General features: G+C 39.6%; 2 protein-coding genes across 2 annotated transcripts in view; one reads left to right on the forward strand and one right to left on the reverse strand.

The window, feature by feature from the left end:
• Positions 1-279: 279 nt before the first annotated feature.
• Positions 280-11,164, reverse strand: PPP2R3C (protein phosphatase 2 regulatory subunit B''gamma). Its single transcript, XM_015864989.2, has 13 exons — positions 11,069-11,164; positions 10,819-10,946; positions 9,525-9,629; positions 8,834-8,946; positions 7,911-8,008; positions 7,002-7,072; positions 6,291-6,423; positions 5,172-5,227; positions 5,023-5,098; positions 4,257-4,393; positions 2,433-2,570; positions 1,272-1,331; positions 280-743 (listed from the first exon to the last, which is right to left on the reverse strand). Exons 1-13 carry the CDS (start codon positions 11,109-11,111, stop codon positions 555-557), a joined length of 1,347 nt encoding a protein of 448 aa, XP_015720475.1. The 5' UTR covers positions 11,112-11,164; the 3' UTR covers positions 280-554.
• Positions 11,165-11,200: 36 nt separating this feature from the next.
• The window catches only part of PRORP (protein only RNase P catalytic subunit), a 35,744-nt gene continuing 24,750 nt past the window's right edge, over positions 11,201-22,194 (forward strand). The window contains exons 1-4 of the mRNA XM_015864987.2: positions 11,201-11,336; positions 11,665-13,077; positions 14,497-14,544; positions 15,000-15,132. Coding sequence (XP_015720473.1) covers positions 12,077-13,077; positions 14,497-14,544; positions 15,000-15,132 — 1,182 coding nt within the window. The 5' untranslated portion in view covers positions 11,201-11,336; positions 11,665-12,076. The remainder of the gene's footprint in view (positions 11,337-11,664; positions 13,078-14,496; positions 14,545-14,999; positions 15,133-22,194) is intronic.

Raw genomic sequence — 22,194 nt, forward strand, 5'->3', positions numbered from 1 at the left:
GATAAACAACGAGCTGCTGAACTGATGAAATAGGTAGCCTTCTGTTATGCACTTACAGCTAAACACATAAAGAAGGAAACTGCCAAAGTTATTTACTTCTTAAGGATGACTTTTGCCTTTTGAGTAGAATGCCTAACAGTGCTGTCATTAGACAAAGCCACGCAGAACACTGTGGCAGAGTGGATACAGGCCAGTGCTGAGAATACTCAAAAAATACATCCTTAATTTCAAGATAAATTCACCTTTTAGAACATTCCAATTAAAAAAAGGCTCAGTATGTAAGGAAAAACTCTAAAAACATTTATTTGAAAAACAAAACCAAACAAAAACACAACAGATCATCATTACCTCTTAAACAAGACCTGCTGCTTTCATCTCAAAGAATCTACAGAACTGATTTCTACATACCGCATTTTATTTTACATGCCTGAGGAAGATGGGAGGGCAGTAAAATGGAAGAGGCATCAATTTAAATAATGTCCCCAGCATCCAGTAGTTAATGAATGCATCGGTTAAGAGATATCTCAATGGATGCAGTTTACTCCTGTTGAAAGTCACGTATCATCAGCATCAGCAATGCTGTCATTATCACTTGCCACAAGGACCTCTCTGTTCTCATATGTCCAGAACCCATTCAGATCAATTAGAATACTGGTAACAGTGTCTCCTTGACTGCTATTGATTAAATCTTGAAGGGAGATTTTGTAAGGATCTTTAGGCTTCACCATATCAAAGATCTCATCCTGTGAAAAAAAAAGTCAAAATTAGGAGGTGGGAGGGGGAAGAGCCCTACGTATTAATGAGCAGAATAATGGTTACTTTATACTGTATACAGAATGATCTTAGGATAACTAGAGCCACCCGTACTAATATACAGAACAGGCTGTTAAGTCCCTAACCATGTAAAATGCAAAACATAATAACAGCTACAGAGAGGAACAGTGCGCTCAGCTCTCACAGCTCAAATAAGAGCTTGCTTTTCTGGGAGCCTTTGGGCTCCAAGTAGCAACATGAATCTCAGCTCTTATATGAACTATCTTGAAGTGTAAGGCACAGCAGTATACATTAATAGACAATTTGTCTATTAATTGTCTTATGCAACACATGCTAAATAGAAAGACATTTTCAAACCCACAAGACACACAAGTCAGATTCACCTCTACTACCCTGCAATTAAATACATATCAACCTCAAAACTACAATACTCTATAGGTAAATTATGAAACGTTTATTCACATATTTCATGTAGTACTCTATTTGGGAATACTGACCTTGACATCCTGAAAAGAAACTGGTTCTTGTCCATGGATTTTCATTTGTTCCTGAATAGCCTAAAAAAGAAAAGTTAGAAATATGCAGTGCAGTGTTCTACTGATACTGTATGATACCTTCTAACATGCTTCTGCTTGTTAAGATGCATTGCTGTGTGACAAGGCATTAATAGAACAGCTTGCAATCGGTTCTCTTTCACACATAAGGCAGTGGTGAGTTAAGGTACAACCAGTGATGTGCATTTCCAAGTCCACAATCCTTAGTATAATAAGAATCCAGCTTCTATTATGACCAACATTTGAGCATTTGGAAGACAGGATATGCAGACACTCATATCACCTATTACTCAAGATAGGAATATATTCAAATCAGGAAATTCATTACTGACATATTCAGGGAGGTACTATTTACAAGGGCATGTAGCAACACAATGAGGGAAAATGGCTTTAAACTGGAAGTGGACCAGATATTAGGAAGAAATTCTTTCCTGTGAGGGTGGTGAGGCACTGGCATGGGCTGCACAGCCAAATTGTGGATGCCCCCTCCTTGGAAGTGCTTGAGGGATGGGGCTTTGAGCACCCTGGTCTAGAGGGAGCTGTCCCTGCCTATAGCAGGGCAGTTGGAACTACATGATCTTAAAGGTGCCTTCCAACCCAAACCACTATATGATTCTAAAAATTGTCAAGTAATATGGAGTATGACACAAGCGAGAAGCTTTTTGCAATGATGACCTGGGATGAAAAATCCCACAGCCTTACAGGCCATTGCTGTATTTCAGCATTTTCCTTTATTGTACCACATTTTAGGATTACAGTGGAAACTAAAAGCATGAGCAACAGTCAACTAGAACTATCATAAGTGATTTTAACAAGTAATCATTACATATATATATAATTTTATTTTTTAAGCAACAACATTTTTTCCTAGATTAAATCAAAACAGTTAATTTCAACTGCAGAAAAACAATGCTGAATGCCTTTTGAATTCTTTCCAAGTTCTGGAATATATTTTTTAGTGTTTTAAATCTTCTTACAAGCAGTTACTGGCTTCCCAGTGGGTACTGGTAATTTAAAGGGACTCCCTGCAGATCTGCATGCAGAAGCACACAGGCTATAACACCATAAACACAGAAAATGGCCTACCTGTATAAAGGGACTTACCCTAAAGAAATAATTAAGGGAAAAGACATTCAGGTATCCTTTGTTCTCAATGTCAAGCAGTTTGAAAATATATTGCAGAGCTGCAGGCTCCTTTCTGTTTTCTAATGCAAGTACAAAGTCCAGGTAGGTTTTATAGTCCTAAAAGTAGATACAATCATGTTTATTACAGTCTTCTTTCTAAATTGATTTTGCAAGCAGGAACATTATAATTGCCAGCTATTTCATTGTAGGGGATCAGTCTATTTTCTGAAAAAGACAAAATAAAATGGAAAATGGCTGCTACCACCAACATGAACAGAAAAGTTAGTTCCTAGTGACTGCTGAGGAGAGGAAATCTTGCCATTTTTAGATGTAAAACAGTATTCCAAACATAAATCCAAATGAAACAGGCTATATATACTTTAAAAAATGTTCATTACATCTTTAGAACACTGAACATACCTAATCAGTTAAGAAAAGCCGTAACAGTTTTCATTAGCACAAATTACAAGTGTTCAGAGGTAATAATCCCAGTATTATCCAAGAGCGAACCATCTGACCAGCTGAAGTACACAATCCTTAGACCAGAGAAGTTGTTTGATAATTTGTGTGGTTGAAGCATTAATAAACCGCACAGATATGTGCCTTCCTTATGTTTTCCTTTGTTGCTTACACCAATTTTTTGTTTCCTGATCAAGCTACAGTGGTGATAATTAAAGACAGAAAGCCTGCAGTCTTTTGTGTGTAACATCCATGTCTACCTTAAACATCAGAGGGTTGTGCTACCACTCAGAAGGACTTCAGCAGGCTGGAGAAACGGGCATCACACTGTGTTCAGAGAGAATACAAAGTGCTGCAAAAAAGGAGGAATAACCACATGCACCAGCACATGCTGGGGGCTAACCAGCCAGAAAGTAGCTTTGCATAGAATAAGCTGAGAGCCTTGATGGGCAACAAAGCTGAATATACATATGCAATGAGCCCTTGAAGCAAAGGCAACTGACAACAGCATTTTGAGCTGCATGAGGAAGAGTTTTACTGGCAAGTCAGCGAAGACAATGATTCTCTGCTTACCACTGGTTAGCCTGCATCTGAGTGCTACTCTCTGTTCTGGACTCTTGAGTGCAAAAGAGGTAAGGAACTATTAAAGCAAGTCAAACAAAGGGAAACTAAGAGGACTTCTAAGCTCAATGATTCAGCGATTCTACAAAAAATTACTAAGTGGGCAGCAATGTTATATAGTAAACTGGAGTTTAGCACATTTTAGAGGTAATTAATCATCTGAAAACAGATGTATTAGAAGTAGTGATACAGTACATAAAGCTTTCAAAATATACAGCACAGATATTTTTCATTTTAACTCTAATTTGGTTAGATTTCTCATGCTTCACAGCTAGGCAAAGTCTGCAATAAAAAAAATACACTACAGTCTTCATGAAGAAATGTACAGATTAGCTGATTAGCAATGTGCATATACATTAGCTGATAGTCCCAAGTGTGCCACTTGCCCTTGTCTCTCTTTCAAGAATTAAATTCCCTCTAAAAACATACATCTATCCTTTCTCAATGTGCACTTTACATATAGAACATACAAGTGGAAGAGAAGCTTTCTCCTGTGCTACCTGGATTCTGTACCATTGCTGCTTTTCAAAATGAGAAAGTTGTCTTCCAACTACACTGCAATCATCCTGATATTAAAAGTTTATTTGCTAATCTAACAAAGACCAACAAAAAGTTACTCTACCTCAAGCTACTCTTTTTGAAAAAGATACCGACTGTTGGACATTTCCCTTATTAATAAGTAAAAACTTCAATACTGTGAACAGAGTAAGATCACGCAATTACCATTTCTCCATCATAAGTTAGGCATTCCTGAAAGACACGGTCCAGGAATATGTTGGTCAGGGTCCCTGTTCCATACCGGGACAGCTCTTCTTTGCTGAGCATGCCATTGTGATCTTTATCAAGGTTTAAGTACTGTCCTAGGAAGGAAACAGATGACAAAATATAGCATCCCTATAGAAACAATAAAGCGTTTCAATGGAGAAGGAAAATTCAGCACATTTAACATTGAATTAATTTTTAACCATAGAAGTTAGTTAAGTGGGAGTAAGCTGGAACCACAAAAATATTCATGGATCATCATAATGAGCAATGGGAATAGTGGGGGTGAAGAAGGGGGTTTCCAAAACTTCAGGCTTCTAATAGCTCCATTGTAAAGTAAGGGCTCAAAAGTAAAGGCTGCTTATACTGGGAAGGAGCACAAGCCTGAGAAATACAGTATTTTTAATGGATTTGTTGTGATCAAAAAAAGAGCTACAGGTGATGCAAAAGCATCAAGAGAACTGTCAGAAGAAAAGGAATTTTATATTTTGTTCAGAAAGAAGCACGAAATGTCAAAGAATAAAGCTGAGGTAAAAAGCAACATTGGAGAATAGAAACTGTAAAGAAAGTTAAGAGGATGCACTGAAAAAACAGCTAGAGGCGCTGAAAAGCCTGGTTATCAGGAGGGGTTAATGAGAGAAAAAATAAACAGGAAAAACAACACCGAGAATTTGACTAAGTCATATCAGGTAAAGAAATAAAGTGTTGGCATATAAAAGGAACCTACCATAAACTCTTAGTGCAGAAGGAGCAGAAAACCAATTTGTTTCCTGACTTTCTTTAGAAAGTTCTTCATCCCTTAACTAAGTGAAATACAAAGTTAGAATTCAGAAACAGTGAAGTAAAATATAGTAATACATATTAAGGGATCTTTACCTCCAGTAAGTCATCCAGGAAGCTGCAAGCTAAAATGTCCTGTATCTTAATCTTCCCTGTAGAAAGAGAAGGAAACTGAATTTTAACTCAACACATCCCTTTGGCTGTTCTCATTTAGGTGGACACCAGCAGAAAACAAACAAATTTTTATTTTTAAGGGGAAAAAAAACCCCAAAACATCAATTGATAATACAGACAATTAAATAATAAAACAAAAATAGCTTTTAAAATGGCAGAACAGGATTTGTTGATTCTGATAGTTATTCTGCAACTTTGAAAGCCAGAGAAATTCATAAAAACATAAATGTTCAACACAAAATACAAAAGAAAATTAATACAAAGAGAGTATATGCTTAAAATGCTTATTAGAATAACAGTGTCTTTTTCACATCTTCCAAAATTATAGACCTGGCAAAGCTAAGGTGAAAGACTGAGCATCTGCTGTTGTACCTTTAACCAGTGGGGAGACACTGCACAAACAGCTGTGCAGAATAAGGACACCATAACTACATACACCTTCTCTATACGCTTGTTATTGCACCGGCTGGAGACTACTGCCCACACAACCCTGCTGTATTCAAGAGGCATAGTGATGTCTTGAAAATGCAGTTTGTGAACTGAAGGTTATAGAAAAACCAAACTGTTGTCCCAGTAAGCTACGTCTATCACAAGATGATTGGCATCCATAACTGCAAACCATTGGTGGTGAGTTTACACGGTGCACACATTTAATCACAGGGAAATGACGCCGTCATCAATATCCTTGAGCATTTCCACAGCCCTGAGGATTTTCTGCCATACATTCTCAGTTCCCCATTAGTTGCTGCGCTTTCTATCCATTTAAATTAGCTATTATGAATCTCTTATTTACTAATTTCTATAACACAGAATATCACAACTGATGGATCTTCCAGTAAAACTAATTAGCACTTCCACTTCCAGTAAAACTAATCAGACACACACAAAGGCTCATATTTTCAGCAGAGATTAAAATACAATACTGCTGAATGGGAGCCTCCAAAGACAATACTTTAGCTCAGAGCCACAAGTAGTTTCAGTAGAAACATTTGTTTAACGTGGAAAATACACATATTTAGAAGGTGAAAAACACAGACCTACCTGTTCTGAGGGGATCCAGAAAGAAGAAGAACTTCCTAACTGCTGTGCAGACATAGAAGGAGTAAAAAGATTTTTCTAAGCCATCCAGTTGTGGCAAAGTAGGGATGAGTTCTAAAATATAGTTTTCTAAATCCTGTAGAATTAAGAGAATATACACAGATAAGCTTTAAACAGTACTTCTGTTTAAAGAATATGTTTGTCATACTCCACTCTGACTTCCATGTACACTCAGTTAAAAATACACCAAAGCAGCAAAGATGCAGCAAAGAGCATAAGTGAAGGCATAAATGCAAATCTCTTTGTGCAAGAAATGCTGGGTCAGGCACATAACACACATGTGGTGTCATAACTGAAACAGTTTGCAAGCAAAAATAAATGTTAGAGAAGTATATGATATTCACATCTAAATATAAATGAATTCAACTGCAACTTTTTCAAATACCAGTGTGTAATTCCTAATTGGATTATCCTACTACTGCATGTTCTTTACTATATTAATTCAGTTACAGCAGTAACTGCAACCTTTTTAGTTATTTTATAGTATTAACTCCTGACAGAAGAGATTAATTTCACTCCACTCTGGACGTAACTTTTTTGTGATTTCTACTGTATCCTAACAAAGCTAGTAAAGGGCCAGTCACATAAAACCTTCTCTGATTCTCTACCACATGAGTTAAGACAGACAGAAACTTAGTAGAAAAACGTACTTACTGATTCTCTGAGGTAGCCCTGTCCTGCCACATCATATAAACTGAGACCTATCCTTGTTTGATGAAGCCACACTGTAAAACAGAAAACAGAATTACAGGAAAGAAATCTGGAGGGGGTTTTTTGAGGCCTCACCAAAATCTGAAGTCATTCTAAAACACACGCTGCACTGTTTAATGTTAAGTGCCTCTGTATTTCCATTTTTCCTGAGGTCTAAGCAGTCCTGCTGAAAAACCATGATCCTGTCTTTAACTTGGTAAGAATCAGCACTGATACAGAGTACACTGTGACCAAGACTGCCTTATAATAACCAGCTGTGAGAAATGGCTGAGCAGGTACCATGTTTCACCTAGTACATAGAATTCCACGTATTTGCTCTCTGTCACTAAATTATTTTCATGCATTAAAAACAGCTGCACAACGTGGTATACAGATTACCTGTTAGACTGCTATAGCTCTCTGTGCAGTGTGAAGGGTTTCAGCTACCATCCAACTGCCCTGATCTCACTTCCAAAGTATAATATACAACAGAAGAATTTAAATAGCACATGCACGTATTTTTGAAATGAGAAGGCGTGTTGATCAGATAATCTACAGGACAACAGTTAAGATCACACTGTTTGCATTTCACTGTTTTGTACTTCACCATACTGATTGAATAAAGAAAATCAGAAAGATAATCTATATAATAAGTTGATATATAATTATATTTAATAATCTGATGGACCTCAAGAGTACAGTGAAATCCTACCTGCCCATAAGAAAGAAACCCTCAGATCTCAAAGAAGACAGCATTAGCAATCAAAGGATAGGATTCTACTGCTGTTGATGAGAACAGCAATTAATGAACAAAGCTTAAAATACCCTCAAAAATAAAATAACTTCTCATTAAAACAGGAAGCATCAACTAACCTTTTCGCATGACATAATTGAAGAACTGCATGATAGATATCCTCCCATAAGGATCATTATTGAGTAATTTAGCAAAGATCTTTGCTGTGAAGAACTGCCTGTAAAACAAACAAAGTTACTTGTGTGCACCTGATTATACTACACTGAAAGATGCAATTCCAGTACTCCAAACTTGCAGAAAATCTGAAAGACTTTTAACAATACAGAAAGTGTTCTATGTCTTCAAAGATATTAATTCACTAACCTAAAAGCAGTTATCATTGAGTTTATTCATAGCAAGTACACATGTAGTTGGGACCCTACCAAATAGCAATGGTACACTCAATAAACAGCAGCATTCTTTGAGACATAAACATGAGACTCTTCAACAGCCTGCAAATTCTGAATGTTTCTTCAATTTGTCTTTGGTACAGGACAGCTGGTAGCTCCCAGTTCTCTTCAGTGCTACAAAGTACAGACAACCAATCTGCTTCTGCACAAAACTCAATTACAAAGCCATGTATGCAACAGCAGTCTCCAGCAAGAACATAAAACAGTAATACTCATCACATGACATACACAGAATATTTTGTAGGAAATTTCCCATAAAAAGATATGAGGGAATGCTGGACTATGTCACTGCAGACAAGATTTCAAGTATAAAGCATGCAGTTTAGTGGCCATACTAACTCCAAAACGTTTATGATGGCAAGAACTTCTTTAAAAACAAACAAACAACACAGTACCCTCTTTTCCAAACCTATGAAAATTACTTACAGGGATGCAGAGAAACATACATTTGCAAGGATGTAAGCCAATTAGGTCAGCAATAACTTCATTAAGTCTCTCACCATTAGACTGTCACCATTTACTTGAGCAATTAAAAGTTACATAACTATTTAAACTTGGCCAGAGTAAGCACAAATAAGAAAAGAAACACTTACTTGCATTTAGGTCCAGCTTTTTCACCCACTTTCAAGAAGTTCTCATAATTAATCATTGCTTCTTCCCCAATCATTGGTGATGTCTGATGTTTGTCCAGTAGGAACCACAGATTCTTAAAAGATATTTACACATTTGATTAAGAAGTTATCACTCTGTATACGTCAATGCTCCTAAGAGCATCTAAAAAACGCAACAAATACAGGCTTTTACTGTAAGGCTGTCTCAGCTGGGACAGGACATCATTTCAAATAGCAAAGCAAGCAAGGAGCTCTTCCACTACTCTAAACTGGTGTTATAAACACGTCACTGGGATTTCTAGGGCCACAGCTCTTTGTCTTCACACCGCAGTTAGCTCAACAGTCTTTGGAGTCTCTCTCAGTGATACACAAGCAGAACTTATCACCTCTTCCAAGCCCTATAGAAAACTGTCAGTACACGTGGGAAAACCAGAAGCCACTGATTTATTCCTCAGGTACATCATGACAAGGAAGACTTACACTTACGTTACCATACCCAGACTATTCAGCACTTTTGAGTTAGCTAGCGCTTCCAACAAGTCAACCTGTGTAAATACAAAGCACCTCACCAATCACACAAGATTCTGTGGACCAACAGGAGATGCTCAAACTCTCCAGAGAAAAAGAAGTTTGTCAGAAATCTTTGCAAGACATACAAAAAATGTTTTCTTACCTGAAGCTCTTCGTTATCCAACAGCTCTCTACTTTTCCTTTGCAGAAAGACCGCTCTAGATTCTTCTCTTAATTTTTGAAGCAAGACTTCATCTTCAGCTGGCAGCTAGAGAAATTGTAGCACTTCAGTTTTCTGTACAGTGGTTCTATTGAAAAGCCACACAGTCGCCAAGTATTTTTAGGTACCCCTGCCTGATACACTTGGATGAAGTTGCTTACTGGACAGAAAGTAGTCAACTATCTATTGGAATGCTACCACACTTCCTGCTTCTTCTACAGGAATGCTTCTAGACTTGCATACTATCTCAAATTAGTTCAATATGATGTGTTTATTCAAAGCAGGGGATCACCGTCACAGGAAACAAAGAATTACCCTTTATTCTATAATTTAATTTTTAGCACTTCCCCACTGCTGTGGGACAGAAGGGCTTGCACACTAAACTTTTACTACTGCTATTTCAGTCAGCTGAGAACAGCGCTTTCTGTTTCATGGCAGGCCTGCCTCTCACAAGTGTGAGCATCTTCTAGACCAGTTTTGGTCAGAAATACAGATGGGAGAATGGTTTGCATGAAGATTATGCTGACGTTTACACACAAAATTTTATAGACCTTTCAGAATGGATGGCTGCATATATATTCATCAGCTGAAACACTGGTACTCGAGAACTCTATTGGCAGAAACTCATAATTCTGAGGATTAAGGAATGATGCAAGGTTAGACAGCTGCTGACCAATACCAAAAGCGTCAAACTTTTTCTTTTATTCCCCTATCCCAATTTGATTTATATCACAGATAACTTGTCTGACCATGACAATGCAAACAACATCTTTAGCCTGCAATACCAATGACCCTTTCCACAACATAACAGGCTGTTCTGTCTATATAAAGACAGGGAGATCTGTAACAATGGTATGTCAAAACAGTGAGAACAAGAATCATTGAATGTCTTAGATCAGAAGGGACCTTAGAGACCATCTAGTTTCAATCTCCTGTTGTGGGCAGGGTTAAGAAGTATCTCTGAAAGAGTAACGAGACTTGTTATCTTTAGTAAATACTCAAGTTTATGGTCCAGCAAGCAAACTATTGCATATTCTACCCTAAGGTGTTCAAAAATTATTCAAAACTGCTGAAATTCACAACTATGCAAAGTCAAAGATGCATTAAATTCACATCTCTCAGAGCTCAACCTACTTCAGCTTCTGGAGCTGAAATACCCCCTTTGAATAAGCACTTTTTTTTTTCCTTCTAACATAAAACAGCCCCTTGTTTAAACGCACCTGGTCCCCTCGCTTACCCTGTAATAAAATCGCGGTATGTTCGTGTATGACGTATTGACTTTAGCTCTCCCTCCTTTCCACTCCACGTAATACTTTGTGAACAGCTCCATCTCTTCATCTTTCAGTTCCTGCTCGCTCTTTTTGGCTAATTAACACAGAAAACCATTTTCAGACCGGACTCCAATGTAATACAACGACTCTTCCTTTAATCCCCACCCCCCCGCTATGTCCGGCTCCACACAGCCCGCCCCCCCCTCTCACGGGCACATCTCGCCGCCAGCCGGTTCCTCAGGCTCCGCTTCCAGTCCATGGCCCCGCCGCACCGCCCGACCCGCACTTGACATGGCGGAGCGAACGGAGCGCTCTGATAGGCCGCTCCGGGTCCCGTGCTAACCCGAAAGATGCCATTGGTTGTAAGCGCGTCGAGCGCGACTGGTAGCACATCCGGGTGAGAACGCGGTCGACTCCGTCCTACGCTCCGTGTGGGCGGCATCGTGCGGCACCGGGCGCCCGTAGCCGCCACACAGAGACTGAGGTGGGTGCGACCCGCTGGGCGAAAGCAGGGACCGAGCCTCGCCAGGCTCTGATGGAATAAATGTGGGAGAGAGGGAAAGACTGTGCTTCCCAACTGGCAGCTGTGGGAGCTGTAGTGCCGGGGTTCTGTGGGCGCTGTGGCTCGGATCACAAGAAAGGTGTTGGTTGGAGGCCTGAGGGGAATCCTGTGTGCTGTGCTGTGTGTGGGCCCAGCAGCTGGAGTTTTGCTTCCTGACCGAAAGTTGTATCAAACTTTATTAGCGTGGGAACTCAAACGTGGTGTTCCTCGTGTGCTCAAACCATGATGTTGTGGTGATTTTTGTTTCTAGGAAACCTTCTGGCTCCATTTGGATGAAGGCAAGAAAGAAAAACAACCTGTGCCTTCTGCCTGGCAGCGTCACCAGTCCCTGACTGCAGCACATGCATTGTTCACCTTCACAACGTCTGACAGAGGAACAATAAGCTGCAAACCTGCAGAACATCTCTAGAAGGAAAAACAGCCTCATCTGGGTGAAAGTCCTCACAGCTCTGAGAGTTGCTGGGTCTTGTCTTAAAGATTTCACCATATTTTGTTTTTGTCAGAGCTATAAAGGACTCACAGAACAAGCATTCTGAAAGCAAAGCATATGTGGCTTGACAGCTTTAAGGCTTCTATAGTAAACTGTCCTATGCAAACTGTATTTTCCACTTCAGAACTTTCCTCGGTACAGTGAGCTAATATTGGGACAATTCATTCTGGTGATGGCACTTTTTTCTCAACCCAGTCAGCATGGTTTACAGGCTTTGCTATGGAAGAGCCGTGTATTCTGGCCTGTTTCAAGATGCAATCAACTGTTTGCTGTCCCTTTTGGCATCTCTAAAAGGGACAAGATTAGTTCTTTCAGCTTTATGACATCTTCCAGCACTGCTCTGCCAGTGGATCCCCAAGGGACTGATGCCTGTCCATCTAAGAAAAGGTCTGAAGGTGATTATGAGGAAGAAAAAGGATGGGATGAGGACACTCAAGAAATACATGAAGGGAATGTCCGCTTTTCTTCCTCTGGGGGAACTCTGAAGAAACAGTTAATGAATCACACTGTATCAAGGCATAAGTTTGCCACCGTACAGCCTCCCACGAGGCCTTTGTGTGCTGAGGAATGGAATAGACTGAGGGAAAGTTTTCAGTCCCCTGAAACATTTGAAGAAGTGATGTTTAACAGTATGGTCAGATACAACAGCCCCATTGACGTGGCTAAGTCCTTGCTGACTCACGTGGCAAAGAGTAATGGTGACATTGGGTATAATCTATTGGTCAAATATCTGGCACTGTGTGTCCAACAAGGGAAAACTTCAGAAATTCGTGATGTGTATGACATAATGAAAATCAGATTTAAGATTTTAGAAAGTGGGGCTTACAACCTCCTTATCAGAGGACTGGGTAATTCAGACCAGTGGAGAATGGCGTTGACTCTTTTGGAAGAAGTTAAAAAGGTTACAGTTCCCTCCCGATCAAACTATGAATCCTGCATCAAAGCAGCTGGCCGGCACCAAGAAATGGCCCTTGCTTGTGAACTTTACCATGAAATGTTGGCTAAGGATTTAGTGCCAACCTTGGATGTCCTGCAGGCTCTTTTTGACTATAGCAGGGGTGTGAGAGATCCTGTATTGCAAAAAGAGATGTTTGGTGTCCTCTTATATTTGAGAGAGAACCAAATATACCCTCACAAAACATTTATGCGGAGTATTAAGCTGTGGTTTGAAAGGTAAATAATGTTTCAATAGCAAGCTCCATGTTCATGAGAATACAACTCTAATTATGCCATACATTAAATCTAATCACATAACTGAAATAGCATTTATGCTGCTGGCTAAAAGTAAATAGGCAGTTTATGTGGAGTTCCTGAACAAAAGTAGGATCTGTTAACTTTGAGCTCTACTAACAGCACAAAAATAATGCATATTGGGACTGGGCTTTTATTAACAGTGGGAAAAAAAGTTACTATTATCACAGAAATGTGTGTAACAGAAAAAGCGTTATTTTCAATAATGATTTTTCCAAAGTGCAGATCAGCATTGACTTCACTAGTGAGTAAAGCCACATCCAGTAGAGATCTGAGTGCCTGATGAACACAGTATTTTTTGTTTCCTATTGTCTTTGTTAAAAAACAAACAACTGAAGATCTTCTGTGTATGGTGACAATAATGAAAAGATGGTGATAAATACCCAAAAGGTTATTTACAGGAAAAACTCACCTGTGTGGAAGCCTTCAGTCTACTGGGAACTGCTAAAACAACCTCCACCAAGGAGCAATCTCTGAGAGATGCTGCCTTAGTGGTGGTCAGCCCTTAAATGAGGTCTAGAGGAGGTGGAGTCAAGCTCTACCCCTTTCGGGAGCACAGCTAAATTACTCCCACCTGTGCTCCCACAGCTGAACCAACACTTGCCTCAGCTGATTAAGCAGAGGTTCAGGTTGTGATTACCAATTTCCCATATGCTCTGTGTATCATCATACAGAATGAGAAAGGAGGCAGGAAGTGGAAGGGCTATCCCAAAGCCCACAGCACACAGTTGTGCAACCAAAGATAATAAACACAGCGGCAAAGGGGGAGGTATGTGCAATTTCATGCTGTTGAACATGTAGTCTATTCTGTTCTGGATCTTGTGGGCAACAAGGAACATTTGCAGCACTTGTGGTGGCTCCAGTGTTAATAGCAAAGGTGACGATGATGATGTGGCATCAGGAAGTCTCAATGTAGCATTTTGGTATGACCAACATTACACTCAAGAGTATTTTTCTAAATCTCTGGATTACACTTGCATAGAATTCTTGATTTCCTGCTTTTCCATCTGATTTCTGTGTGCTTTATGAATGTGTGGCAGCACCTTGAAACTTGTCAGTACAATCTTGTTATTTGTGTATTTCTTTATGTTTGGGGACAAAATGAACTGAAGGAGTTTGTGTTGGTTCTCTGCATTTTGTTAAACACTGATTTGTTACTTAGTACTTCAAGGGGTGAATTACGTATGAATTTCTGTGTGTGGCTATTTTTTTTCAGGGTAGGTGATGGGCCTATTTATAAACATTGACAAAATATATATGTATTTTTTGGTTATCTGTAATGTCAGTATAGCTAAATGAGAATGTAATGCTGTAATTTATCTTTTCCTGTGTATGTTTCAGTATACCAGGAGAGAAATGGATAGGACACCTGACCAATATCAAAGACAGGTAAATGCAGTGTTTTACTTAAAAGTGAGCTGTTGTATGGATTTGTGTGTTGCGTTGACATACAGGTTTAGTTTGGAGAGGCAGCGGTTGAAGCAACTAGGAAAGAAAAAAGTAAGGATAAATGGTGCTTGGGGGCAAGGGCAGAGACTATGGCCATGGGGCATGGAACAACTTTAAAAAGGCTGGGTCTTTAAAAAGATTCTTATTCTTTCTCCAGGCATAGTTCTGAAAGATTGTGCAAAAAAATCTAGAAGTGGCCACAGTGACTTCAGAATTTCAGATGCATGCCAGAAAGACTACAACCAACTTCCTCATTATTTTATTGTGTTGGATTTGTGGGGAAGAAATGTTCTTATAGCCAGAAGCCCATTAAGATAGTAAAATTTAAGGTAATTCTTATTTATTTTTTGTCTCTTTGCATCTTATTTTTTATCTTCATGTTTCAATATTTACAGTGGACAGTGCCCAGTTTGCAACCATCAGCTGGAAGATAGTGAGCTCACCGAAGAGGAGTACAATAATCTGAGGGAAAAAATAATAAGAGATGTGATACATGGGACTGACACTTTCAGAAAGACAAGTCCACAGGTAGGTCTTGCATGCTGTCAGGCTGAGAGAGTAATATACGGTTGATGTTGGTGTACTTTCAAAACAGCACAGATGTTTTTTTTTCCCCTCTGCTTTAAACATTAATAAGCCTTTAGATTTTTACTGACATATTTTATTTTTAATTATGTACTTTCATCTTTATAATTACAACATACATCAAGAGTAGCAAGCTTTTTCAAAGGATGTTTTAAACATTTGAGAGGGCGTAATTTCCATACTCTGTTGTACGTTGCAGTTCCGTTCGTTACTCTTGTGCAGAGATTCTGCCTTAGTGGTACTGAATGAAGCTGATCTCCACTAGATGGAGCCCAAACCACACTGTGGGATGGTTTTGCATTAGCTTATAAGCAGTGATGTGACTTGGCTGTAGGTGGCAACTCTGATCCATATAGATTCTGATAATACGGAAAGACTCGCCAGGTTTAGTTCTTAAGGCTTTCTGCTTTCTTCCTTATACATGTGCAGCAGTTAAAGGAACTTGAAACTGTCAGGGTGCTCATAGTACCTGAAGCCAGTTCAGGCCTCTAATTTATGTGCAGATACTCATCTTAGTTCAGGACTTCTGGCTGATCTAGCTGTGAATTTTAGAGGAGACTGAAATTATCCTTAAAAATGTAACAGTAATTCACTAGCAAGTATTTGGTGATTACTGATGTTCCATAATATAAGTGAAGGGATGTGTTTTATTGCATGCTGTAGAACTAACTTTACCTGTTCTCTAAAAGCCATTATTAAAAGGTGAAAATTATGTTTGAGGTAGGTTTATTAAAGAAAGCTACAACAAAACTTTAATTCCTTAAGCATTTTTCTGTCTAATCTGTGAAGCTTCGTTTGTGTTCTATACAGTAACTGCTGTCTTGAAAATTTCAAATGTGTAAAGTGTTCAGAGCTAGATTGTTAACAGTACTGGTCGGAGTAAGGAGGATTTAGGAAGGCAGTTCTGGTAATGGGATGTTCATCTTACCACTGTGAGGACCTGATTGTTCATATGAAGGCAATCTAATTAAACAAAGAAGGAGGTTGTGGATGCCCCATCCCTGGAGGCATTCAAGGCCAGGCTGGATGTGGTTCTGGGCAGCCTGGCCTAGTGGTTGGCGCTCCTGCACATAGCAGGGGTGTTGAAACTAGATGATCGTTGTAGTCCTTTTTAATCCAGGTCATTCTATGATTTTAAGATTTGATGCCCACAGGTTTTGCTGACTTGTGTGACAGCTGGATTTTTCTTATTTACTGCTCCAGAGCCACCTCTTTGGCAGTTCAGAGTTGACCTCAGTCCAGTTCTGTACCAGCAGACAGGCTGAAGGGGGATAAAAGTGGTGTGTTTACTGGTGGCAGTACAGCTGATTCTGCTTCCTCCCTGCATGCTTAGCATGGATGTGTGGCAGAGGCAAAGTGGTGTTGCGATGTGTTGGAGGTTTCCAGAAATAACTTTGGGACTTTTTAGTTGCCTTTGCACTGTGAAAGCAGACGTGGTAATGAAAATATCCTGCCCATTTTAGGTATGCCAGACTGTGTGACTTCTCCTGCAGCCAGGGTTTTCCAGAGGGGAAACTAGGTAAAAAGGCTGAAATTACAATGTAGGCAAGTGTATGTGAGGGTGTTTTCCATTTTCCAGTCAGTCACGCCTTTTTGTAGCAACCACTAATAGAAAACATTTTAGATTTCTATTCCCTATTTTCTTTTAACTAATATTCTTCAGTGCTTTGGTATTTCTTGTAACAAAATGGTTAAATGGAGAAATAGTTTAAGTAGTTTTGAGCTCTGAAAAGTTTTATTCCAAGAACACTTTGAACTGCAGTATGGAATGCATTTGGAATTTTATTTTTTCTTCACTGCCTAGTCTTTTGTTTCACTGTTGCAACAGTATTGTTGCTCTTATTCCTCTCAGGCATAAATGCAGTCAGAGTGTTTAATGAGGAGCAAAGGTTTGGTTTACTGAGGATCCTCTCTCTGAAAGTACTCTGTTATGCTGTATTTAGAAAAAAATACAAAGACTGTGTGATTAGACACTTCTAGCAAAGAAAATGAAACGATTTAGTGTGATAAGTAAGAATGGAAGTGAACAGTATTTACAAATATTTTCAAGACTGCCTGCCTGAACTATTGAACATTATCTGTAATGAGAAAATACCTATTGCATAGATAGTACAAATTCAGATCTTTATGCGCAACTACCAAAAGCTGTTAGGATGTTAAATGGTGATGTGATATAGCAAGTTGCAGCCTTACAAGCTGATATAGGAAGAAAACAATTTTAATAAGGCTGTCACCTTTGTACTAATATGATACTTTCAGCTGGACTCATGTTTGCTCTGGCCACACTTAATTGGGAGCTGTGCTATTGAGACAAAAATGGTATAATCAGTGTACTGAGAGACAGTGTAATCTCTTGCTGGATGACTTTCATGCTCAGAAGTTTCTCAAATACTCTAATAATTTCATCCCATTTGTAGTTATTTCATACTCCTGATAAGGGCTGATGTGCATGGGGAAGGAAGTGCTTGTGCTGTGAGGAAGGCAGGAATAGATGTGTTTGTGGGCATGTATAGTCCCCATGAAGGCAGGAATAGATGTGTTTGTGGACATGTATAGTCCCCATACTAGGTCTGAACTAAGTGCGTAAAGGGGTTTTACGTGTTCTTTTAGAATGTAATAGTCTGGAGGAGGAAGAGAAAGTGACCCATTCATATCCCTGTAATTCTTGCAGCTGATCCTGTAAAGCTTTGAAAGTAGATCCCTCTGTCTTAACATTTAAGTTGATGGGTTTTGTATAATGCATTGTTTCTCCTTTGGTGTGTGCTTTTCTCAACTCCAAGATTTACCTTGAAGCCCTTTGAGCCCAGGGGGACTGAGCGTGCTCTCAGCAGGTCTGTCAGCAACAGCAAGCTGTGTAGTCTGGTCAACATGCTGTGGGGAGAGGGACCTGGACAAGCTAGAAAAGTGGGCCCATGTGAGCCTAATGAAGTTAGCTGCTTCTGAGGTTGGCTACTCATCTGCCCTGAGGTGTCTGGATGATTATGGTTATCTTGCACCTGAATGCCATGACTTCTATGTCTGATCCTTTCAGAGAGAAAGAAGAGTGGTTAATTCAGCGAGGCCTACTGTGAATGCATCTGTAGATAGAGCTGAATATGTTTTTTTCACTTCTTTGCTAAGTATGGGCTGCTGGAGTCAGTCAGAGTGGGGTGCAGCAGTATCATGTGTTGTCTTATAAGGCAGGTTTTTTGCTGCTAAGTCTTGTAAGATGCACAGGGACGAAGGAGAGCTGGATTGAGTGGGGCTCTGGTTTAGTTGCAGGTTTCTTTTGGTTGCACTGTTTTGGCTAGGACAGAGGCTAGTTTGATGGCTAGGAAGAACACTAGCTTCAGTGCTTGGTCCAGTCCTGAATCTTGTAAGGACCAGTAAGTATAGAATAAAGATGGGTAAAGTTATGGTGAATGTTAAGATAATTCCAGTACTGGGCTTCCTGGATGGAGTCTGAGAACACTGCAGACCAAGCTGCAGGCTTATCCTGCTTACTGTCTGCCTTCCTACCTGCATTTAATTCAGTGTGGATGTTACACTCCTCCTTTGATATTATCTTCTAGGGCTAGAGAAGAGGGAACTTCTGGAAGGGAAGAAAAAAGGAGGAGAAGAGGAAAGATAGAGTGGAAAAATGGGTGTTGAGAAACAAAGGCAGCTGCAGTTTTTTAAGGCTTTTCTTGTATCTTACTGCAGAGGCTCCTGATTTATAATGGAAGCAGAGATTATTTTGGTAGGAAAAAAAAAAAGAAAAAGACTAAGCTGCTTCCTTAGTACTAAGGAATAGATAGAGATGAAAACATTTTTGTCACGTATTCCTTTCTCTTGGTTACCTCATTGTTAGAGAATTTTCTTGAGGTTGGGTCAGATCTTCTGGGTGGTCCACGCTTCCTTTTCTTGATTCATTTAACAAGGAATGGTTATAGATTTTTGCTTAGGTCACTGTCTACTTTACTGTTAACTGATTGTTCACCAAAGAGTTAAACTAGTTTGACTGAGCTGAGTAGCTCATTTTTAAGGACATTATTTTATCAGGAACTCCCTGAGTACACAGTCCGGTACTTGTCATTCATCCATTCTACTAAGGAGGTTCTTGAGAAATGCTGGCTTGATGCAGTTTTGAAGTGTTTTCTGTGTTTGAATGTTGCTAATTTTTTTTTATAGTACTTTTAAATAATATTATTGTGAACACATTTGTTTTACACAGTTTACAAGGTTACCCCTTTAACTTGGGCTTTATCAAGTCATCCTTTACCATTTCATTGTTTGATCCATCACCAAAGCTACTGCAAAATGGAGGAGCTGCTTTCCAGCTGTGGTCAAAGCCAGAGTTTTCTGATACTGCAGAAAATGGCATTGTCATTTATGAAAATTAGGATGGCATAACAGATTATAACAATTTCAAGTTGTCTATCCAGTGCTTTATTCCTTAAGATTGAATTAATTTTCTCTTAGAACAGCAACAGTTTGACCGGATATTTTCCTTACACATTATGATCCTTTATATATGTATGGATATTAGTACAGAAATTTGAAAGGTGGTGCCAGTTTTATAGCACAACCCTTTGTTTTTTCCCTCCTGCATTTTTAAGATGCTATAGCTAACTCTGAGTTCTAGTAGCCTTTTATGAAGTTGTGTGTCAGCTTTGGGGTTTCTTTTTTAATCTAACTAGTGTTTTCTCATTTTCTTTTACCTTTTGTATGGACACATGGAAAGAATTTTTTTTTAAATACTCCTTTGCAAAAGATATGCACATCTGACTCTGGCAGATCATTGTATTCCAGAGGTTTTGCACAGTTTTTAATTGTCAGTTTCATCTTATTACAGTGTACAGATGCTGGGTGCATAGGTTTTATAATTCTCTGGACTGTTTCCAGAGATATAAGGGCAGAACGTTTGGTGCCATTCAGTCCCTGGAGTTCCTATTGAGATTGCAAATATTACTCAACAAGTGCAGTTGGTGGCAGCGTGCTTTTCAAACTAGTGTAGCTGGCCCCACCACCCTCCCAGCTGCTCACTTCTGTCCCCTTCAAGTGTGCCAAGGGAGAAAAAAGGTGAGCGTGTCCCCGTGGTGAACAGGGGACATGGCTAGATTGCAAAATGAGGTTGTGTTTTGCCTTGGATGACTTCTCATCTTTTTTCAGCTAAATGAGCTGCTTGCTTAGATTCACTACAAACATTTGCGCCAGCATAGCAGGCAGCAGCACAGGGGTATATTTGGCTGTCTGTCCATCCACATGATGTCCTCATGTGACATCTTTCCACATGGAGATTATGGATTGACTGTACGGGAATGTTCGCCTGCCTCATGTACTAGTATGTCATGCTCTCTTTTTGGTACAGTTTGTGATGCATAGCTTTTATAGTGTCCCACTGTCTTTGTATAATGCCTGTATCAGTATTATTAGGCGTTCAAGTTCATATATGATGGCAGCATTGCAGAGCTGAGGGTATTTTTCCACTGAGGACAAGCAGCATGAACTGCTTGTTCTATCTCCATGGTCAGTGTGCTTGGGAAGTGCTCTTCCTGGGCACTTGTGGCGGTGGGACTGACTCACATCAGGCGGCAGCAAGTCCTGCAGCAGCGCTGCCTGCTGCTGACGCAGGAGCATGAGCTGGCAGCATGCAGCTCACCTCAGCCTGGCTGCCCGCCTGCCTGCTCTTTGCTTCTGGGTTCCTTCTTGTTTGTGACATTGTCTCTGGAGGTTACAGCCACAGCACTTTGAGCCTCTTGCTTTATTTGTTAACTTTGCAAGCGTAATAATAGAGGACAAACAAATGGTGCTTAATGCAGAGTACATAGTGATACCGTACACAATACTGAGAAAAGCCTTCCTGCTTGCAGTGGTGCGAAGGGGATTTCCAAGCTTTGAAACTAGAAGGGGAAATATTTAAAGCCTTCAGGTATAACAACAGCAGACTTAAGGGTAGTCCAGTAGTTGCAACACAAAGCACCTTAAAAAACTATCTGGATTTTGGCTTTACAGCTGGATTCTGTGTCTCATGCACTAATGCACATTCCTGTGTTTTTCTTCTGATACCAGGAAACGCTGCCAAAAACAGAGCAGCCTGCACCGCTTTGTGTTTTATGAAACTGACAAAAAGTGAATGTTTTCAGTTCTCTAAAAACTGTTCTCACAGCATTGAAAAATGTCCTTCTTGATGGTTAGAATAGGGTTGCATGATCTTAAGTTCAATATGCTTTGCTCTTTCCTTGCACTTGCGTATATTGATATTCAGTGTGGAGAGAGAAAGGACTGATTTTTCTTTTGTTCAAACCTTAGAATTGTGAATGCTTCTGGAAAATGATGCATCAGTAACTGTACTTCTGTCTCTTATACACATCTTATACTGTTTCCACCATTCCTTATGAGTGAACACAGGTTTTATTGTGTAGAAGTGACAAACATTTGTTCCTTCAGTGGTTTTGATATCTTTTTGTAGGGCTTTTTGCTGTTTCTTTGTGGTTGTTTTTTTCCCTTCAAATTCCATGCATGTGCATGAACAGAATGGCCTTTCTTATATTAAAATTCCTCTATGTATTTGCTCATGTTTCCATGTAGCTCCTTTGCATGCTACATTCACTTGTTTTCTAGTGTTCAGATCAGCGGGCATTTTGACTTGGTGATCAATATGAAAGGCTAATTTTTACTTTTGGTTGTCCAGATATTTTCTATTCAGACTTGAGCAGAAAAAATGCTATGATCCTGTGGTCTTTCACCTGATACCTCAGAGAGATCACCAAAAAATCTCATCAAATTCTGTAGTTTCACAGTGCTGTAAGTTAGCACAGTCAGTGCTACCTGGTGATCGCAGTAGCCTCACCTGCTCCTGGCCTCACCCCTAATCTGTGTGATGTCTGCTGCTGTGCCAGTACAGACTGACCTGAACAGGGGAACTGGCTCAGGCTAAAGTCTGTTCTATTGGCTCAGCTCATGTCAGGTAAGTTCTTAATCTGCTCCCATCTTTTTTGTTGCTCCAGCAAACTTGTTTGCATTGGTAGAGGATTAGTAGTTAGT

This window comes from Coturnix japonica, chromosome 5 (genome assembly GCF_001577835.2).
Source record: "Coturnix japonica isolate 7356 chromosome 5, Coturnix japonica 2.1, whole genome shotgun sequence".
Classification (NCBI taxonomy): Eukaryota; Metazoa; Chordata; class Aves; order Galliformes; family Phasianidae; genus Coturnix; species Coturnix japonica.

Bases quoted from the DNA above. Each gene is read 5' to 3' on its own strand.
- PPP2R3C (XM_015864989.2), bottom strand. From the start codon at position 11,111: ATGGACTGGAAGCGGAGCCTGAGGAACCGGCTGGCGGCGAGAT. The intron at 9,630-10,818 runs GTAAGCGAGGGG...CAATTTCTCTAG, and splicing joins TACCGCGATTTTATTACAGG to CTGCCAGCTGAAGATGAAGT. The intron at 8,009-8,833 runs GTAAGTGTTTCT...TTTGTTTTACAG, and splicing joins AAAGCTGGACCTAAATGCAA to GCAGTTCTTCACAGCAAAGA.